The 6,659-nt window shown below is 47.4% G+C and overlaps 1 protein-coding gene across 1 annotated transcript; it reads left to right on the top strand.

The window, feature by feature from the left end:
- Positions 1–1,810: 1,810 nt before the first annotated feature.
- LOC137593144 (piggyBac transposable element-derived protein 4-like) lies at positions 1,811–6,636 on the top strand. The gene is made up of 2 exons (XM_068311772.1): positions 1,811–4,098; positions 4,192–6,636. The coding sequence occupies exons 1-2, from the start codon at positions 2,712–2,714 to the stop codon at positions 4,761–4,763; spliced, it is 1,959 nt and encodes a 652-aa protein (XP_068167873.1). The 5' UTR covers positions 1,811–2,711; the 3' UTR covers positions 4,764–6,636.
- The last annotated feature ends 23 nt before the right edge of the window (positions 6,637–6,659 follow it).

The raw sequence follows: 6,659 nt of genomic DNA, 5'->3' as shown, positions 1-6,659 counted from the left end.
AAACAACAAACAAGCACACAGCACATTACATTTTTTAAGGCAAGATATTTGATGAAAACCTTTAGGATTTTATCCATGATCACATTTTTTTTTATTTCAATAACTATGTATTCATGTACTCCAACGTCTGAGATTAATTGTCTAATTATTGGAGTCGGATGCGCATCGTCTCACGTTTTATGACGAGCGGTTGCTTCTCAGCAATGACCACAAGAGGGCACTGTTGTCTAAAGGCAGGGGGCAATCAGGTGAGTGTTTTTCAAGGTCAGTGTTACACACCACATTGACTGTTTGAATAGGTGAAAGAGTTCCCTCCATCACATGCCATGAAAATTCATATAAGTATATTGAAATTTCAGTTCAACCGGTCACGTGAGTGATAATGATCACTCCTCTGTTCGGATCAGTTGGTGAATTACAGTACTCACAAATCCATTACGATTCTTATTATGTGGTTTCTCATCAGCTGGGTCTAAGGACGCCCATGGCAGTGGAAGACAACTTCACTATTAATAATTCTCTTCACTGTGTCAGGGAATGTCAGAGAGAAGGGTTGGTCTGTCTTTAGCAGCGTCTGCAGTGGTTTCACATGCTAGTAGATGCATGCTCGCACACACACACGTGCACACACTCACACTCATAAGCAGGAAGAAGGCAGGGAGAAACCATCCCTGAACTCATCCATGAGAAAAGAATCTGAGCGGTGGAGGAGCTGACTTAGCCGCACACTCACACACACTGTACACACACACACACACACACACACACTGAACGCCTCAGCCCCCATTGGTCGGCGTCCCTCCACCCTACTGCCTGAGTCTCTGAGGGTCTGCTGCAGTACTCTGCTCCAGGGGCCTGGAAATGCTGGAGTGAGCCTTTTTTTTCTCTCCGTTACTTCTATTTTTGGGCTGGATATCGGAGGTCCACAGCTTCCCTCATTTTTCCACTGTTTTCCAACGTACTGGTTCCCAGTGTGAACCGTAAAGCACGGCTTCAACGCCTGCTCTGCGGATGCAAACACACAATAAGGCCTCTAGCTCAGAGAGGCAATATGATACCACTGAGACAACAAGAATCTGTGCAATAAGAAAGTGAGGAAGGACGCATAAATTGTGCCTCCACTATGAGGCCTAGGGGCAGCAACCCAATGCTCAGCCAGCCATGTAGCCTCAGGCCACAAGTGGAAGAATTTGGAAAGGACCCTTCCTGCAGCCCATCCCCCCATCAGGGAAGACATGGTTTAACTAGGCCCCTCCCAAATAAGCAAGAGTTTAGATGTTTTTAAGCCAAAACTCAAACATCTTTTGTTGTGATAGATCTGTAATAAGCTGCCTGTTCACTGGTTAATTCAACTGGATCAGTCTGTAGAGGAAGCCGTCTGAATGCATGCGGCTGACTTGCATCAGCCAATAACAGGAACACGTTGTATTTGTTTAGAAATAACATTGTGATGACAGGATAATATCACAAATATTACTTTCACACCACCATAGATCACTGGGTCTACTTGGAGCTCCCTCTAGTTATCAGTGGGTGCTACATCCGATGGAGAGAAGGACAAAAACAACGGTAATAATACATGGATTATTCTTTAATTAATGAAAACACAGATATGAGGTCACAAGTGGAATGAAGGGATTATACTGGCCCACACACCTACAGGAAGCCATTGTAGACATTTGAGATGAATGTTTATATTGGCAATAAATTCATTATTAAATTTTATTTTAATATGTGACATTTAATGTGTTAAAATATAGAAAGTATTTGCTATACAGTGGGCGTGTCAGCCGACAGAGGATCAGTCAATTTGATCAGGGAAGAAACTCTTCATTCTGTGTCCTGGAATAAAACACCAGAGTGTCTGCCCACATTCAGAAAGTAGAGGGAGGTCCCTAATTTCACAATAACCTATAGGGCTTCAGATTCATGTAGGAACCTGTCAGAGGAAAGAAGCATGTTTATGAATGAACACGCTTTCTCTACCCGAGTTCAGCGTGGTAGTGTGATGAACAACAAAGGAGACACGCGTGGTCTGGAAACGTCCATCAATTTGCGTTTTGTTTTTTTTTTGTGTGTGTGTGTTTTTTTTTAGGTCATGCCATGTGCGTTTTTACGCATTCCCTCATTTAAGAAAGCATTGTGAATAAACTTAACAGCAACACAGATTTTTTTTTTTTACAGCGACAACATTTTACAGTTTGTAACCGGAGTGCAGTATTTATCCAGAAAAAAGTTTCGACGTGGCCCGGCCCGTTACGCGTTAGTTTTGACAGTAAATGCTTGTGATGTTTTTGAGTTTTTTACGCAGTGGTTTCTCTATCTCCGCGGTTTCAGAGATGGGTATCCGGCTTATTGATAGCGGTGAATGCCAGCGGGCATTAGAACAGCAAGCGGCCATCTGCCAGCCTAGCGAAGTAGCAACCCCACCAGCTGCAGTCGCAAAACGCCCTACAAAGCAGGACATGCATGCAGCTTCTGACGTCTGCGGCCACACTGCGCTACAAAGCCCAGAAAAACCAGGAGCGGAAACAATGAGAATCAAGCTTATAGACGCCGCATAGGTCCACGACCAGTAAGTTTTTTTTAGAGAAGAGGCTGCCGTTAGTTGCACATCAGTTCTTTTCGGATGGCCTGTTTGTGCGATTATTATCCCACGTTGAAAAAAAAATTATAAAAAGACTCATGCAGGGGCACTTTAATACCCCGACATGGCGACGGCAAGAAAAGGGAGAGAGCTTTTTACTATTTTGGAAACTAGCGCGGACACAGAAAGTACCACGGTGTGCGACAGTCAAGACACTCCGCTTAATCTTTCAGCCGATGTGAAGTGGTTTGAAATTCCTTACAAAAAGCCGGACTCGGATGAGGAAGACGAACTGCGAGGAGAAGAGGAGGAGGAGGAGGAGGTGGTGGTGGAGGAGGACGGCGAGGGGGAGAATGGATTCAAGAACACGGCAGCCGCGGCGGAGACTGCAGACGCGGCCGGCTTCATCGCGGGAGGAGGCTGCAACATAATTCTGGTCACCGGGAGCAATGGGATCAAGCACGACGAGGAGGAGTACGCGGAGGACTGTTATTATTCTACCTCCACTAACTGCTCCGATACCACCTCCAACGATTCGGATATTGATTTCTCCGATTTGGAGGAGGAGGAGCGCAGGAGTTTTTTCAGCTTTGAGGATGGCTTGGACGATGACTGCACTTCTCCCGACTTCTGGGGTGAACCTGACCAGGTAATCTCGATCGAACCTTTCTCCGCTGTCAGCGGCCCTCAGCACTCACTGGGGGACGATGCTGACACCCGTGACTATTTCCGGATACTCTTCCCAGATTCTCTTTTTGAACACATGGTAGAACAAACAAACAAATACGCCCTCTATCGGCAAAGGAGGAGCGGGAAGCCAGACCCACACTGGCACCCTACGGATGTGAGGGAGATGAAAGCTTATGTGGGTTTGAACATCCTTATGGGCATCAACCAGCTTCCAGACACTGGTATGTACTGGGCCAGTGACATTTTCATAGGCAACGCGGGGTTTAAAAAAACAATGACGGCCAGGCGCTTTGAAAAACTCACCCAGTACCTCCAGCTGTGCGACCATGAGTCCGAGCCCGTGCGCGGAGAGCGTGGTTACGATGGCCTCTTCAAAGTCAGGCCTCTCCTTGATGTGGTGGAGAACACCATGTGGGACGCATACGTGCCCAACCGCTGTTTGACCATAGACAGATGTGCCATTGTAATGAAGGGGCGTTTCTCCCCAACCCAGTACATGCCCTCCAAGCCCCTGAAGAAGGGGCTGACGGTGTGGATGCTGTGCGACTCACGCTCAGGCTACTGCCATCGGACCAAGATCCACGTGGGAAAGTACGGAGACGACGAAGCAGCGGCGTCGCTGGGCTACCGGGTGGCGACCTCGCTGGTGCGTGGCCTGGAGGGTCAGTACCACCATCTCTTCATGGACAGCTTCTTCACCTCAGTGCCCCTGATCCAGAGGCTGCTGAGGGACGGACTGTACGCCTGTGGGCCGACCCATCCGTCACGCAAAGGTTACCCGGAGGTTCTGCTGCCTCGTAATGTCGGGAAACTGTCCCAGGGTGAGTTCTACCAGTGCCAACATGGCAACTTGGTTGCTACAGTAACAAGGGACGTCAAGATGGTTTGTTGTCTTTCCACCAACTCTGCTCCAGGCATTGTGGGTATCAGTCCAGAGCAAGAGCAGCATGAGACATGCGGGGAGGGCGAGAGTAACAACATGGAGACGTCGGGTTCGTCGTTTGGCGTACCGCGACCTTTGCCCTTGTTGTTGTACCAGGAGAACATGAAAGGCGTGGACCTGTGTGACCAGCTAAGGGAATGCTACCAGGTCGGCAGGCCGTGTAAGAAGTGGTGGCGTTACTTCCTGTGGTTTTACGTCAACCTGTGCATCGTCAACGCCTACATCATCCTGAGGGAGAGACGAGGGGGCACGCCGCCAACGGGGTTCAACGGGAAGCAGTTCTCCCAGCGTCATTTCCGAGTCCGCCTGGCGCAGCAGCTGATCGGAGACTACCAAGGAGCAAGGGGCATGGAACGAGCGGCACGCAAGAGGCACGCCGATTCGCCCATAGAGTACGGACACCGCCTGGAGCGCATGTCGGAGCGCTCTCGCCGCTGCAGGAACTGCACCAACAAGGGATTGCGGCACGAAAGCGTGTTTGGCTGCAAGATATGCAATGTCCATCTCTGCAGGGGAGGATGCTTCTCTGAGTTTCATAAATAAAAGTGACTTTTGTTTTTTTTATATGATTTGTGTAATCAAACAACTTGTGTCGAGAGATTTTTTTCAAACACTTCAACAATTTGTAATTCCAAAGGTTACCACTCTAAGTGCACAATATAGTCACACACTTTACGTAGAGCTAGTTTTAGCATAGAAGTATAATTGCACGTATGTTAGAGAAACTAAACAGAGAAGTCGTAGATTATTTGAATTAGCGTAGAATGTTTTGGCAACTCGCCTTCTGTGAACCTGACAGAATTGCCTTGTGTCACTTTTTATACATTTCAAATGACAAGAAGGATTTTATATGAAAAGGAAAAAAAATCAAACTTTACTGCACTTACATAATCATAAAATATTTACTATGGGAATTTAATCTATCTGCTTTTCCAAAATAAAAACTTCATTTTGACTTATTGACCTGAGTCACCTGTTTCCTTATGTGGTGTAAAAAGCAACGAGGGAAAACACTGAATTGAAGCCCAGTTTATAGTGATTTAGGATAAGTTCACTTGTGTGTTCCTGCTCTTCTGCAACATAGAAGTTTGTGTCTTTCTCTGAGCCTTGGATGAGACGCAGCTTAGAGGAATTAGAGAGCAGTGCTCTCCGACCAGCGGACCCGGCAATGCCATTTCTTTCTCCGACTGATGCCATTCCTTTCTCTGACTGCACTGCAAATAGAGAGCCATGTGCAGCTCTGTTATCCTGGGTCTGAACCCAGTGGCGGCCCTCGAGTGTCTGACATGACATGAAAACTGAGGAAGTAGGCAAAATTACACATTTTTGGAGGAAGAATCTTTACATCTGATTTGTTGGTTCATTTGGATCATGTAAAGGTGCTCGGTTACTAAAACAAATATGTCTTGGATCAAATAGGTTCCTGCAATTCTGAGACAGGGAGATAATTAAATCAAGAAATACAGTATTTGTGATTAATGTCACACACTGTCACACACACACACACACTGTTGTGTATTTTCGTCGTAGGTTTTATGTCTGTGTTGTAATCTGCAGACCAGGCTAAAGGCTGTGTGTAGGCAGAGATGGGCCACTTCTACGGGTCACAGTATCCATCTGTATCTCCTGCTGAGGTTCCTCTCTCTCCCTCCTCAGGCTGTTCTTCTGTGCCATCCTACACATCACATTACACACACACACACACACACACACACACATTCACACACACACACACACACACACACCTTCCCCCCTTCATTCTGCTCCCTTACTCTTCCTCAGCCGTTCCCCAGCTGGGAGAGGGTTAGTCAACTGGATGGCCATCCCGCTGATCTGCGGGAGCCCCTTTGGGGGGTTACTATAGCAACCGTGGCTGATGAAGACAGGGAGTCGCCAGCAGGCCCGCATGGTTGTCATGGTACTCGCGCTGGCTACGGAGGTGGGTGGTGCCAGAGGCCACACCTCCCTATTCCTTCTCCAAAACCGAGCAAGGCGTTAGTGTGTGTGTAACCAGCACACACACTTTACATGGAGCCAGACTGGTTACCAGGCAGGCTTTGCTACAGCACAGCAATAACTACAACTGCTGCCAAAAAAAATGATCTGAATGAAGCAAAGCTGCACCTCTGGAGACGTCTTCATGCAGGTGTGGGATTCAGGGATTGGTGTCATATGTCCCACTGTGTTCTGCATCGCAAAACACCACGGGCAAACTGTCTATTTTAGTTCATTAGATAACAGGGATCACATTGGTGCTCTACAGATAACATCAGGCAGGTGTAGGAGGCGTAATTAACTGCTCTGTTTCTTATGATGACATAACAATGCAAATTAGTAGTCTGTTCATTTTACTCGGCTATATAACATGTAGACCCTGTACCCCCCCCCCCCCCCCACACACACACACACACATTTGCTTGCGTATATGAACGGCTGTCA

The sequence above is a fragment of the Antennarius striatus genome, chromosome 3 (assembly GCF_040054535.1).
Source record: "Antennarius striatus isolate MH-2024 chromosome 3, ASM4005453v1, whole genome shotgun sequence".
Lineage (NCBI taxonomy): Eukaryota > Metazoa > Chordata > Actinopteri > Lophiiformes > Antennariidae > Antennarius > Antennarius striatus.
The sequence above is the reverse complement of the archived record's forward strand: the minus strand, read 5'-3'. Positions and strand labels throughout refer to the sequence as shown.

Excerpts from the sequence above, each read along its gene's own strand:
- LOC137593144 (XM_068311772.1), top strand. The coding sequence starts at position 2,712 with ATGGCGACGGCAAGAAAAGGGAGAGAGCTTTTTACTATTTTGGAAACT. Across the intron at positions 4,099-4,191 it reads TGTCGGGAAACTGTCCCAGG|GCATTGTGGGTATCAGTCCA; the intron begins GTGAGTTCTACC and ends ACTCTGCTCCAG.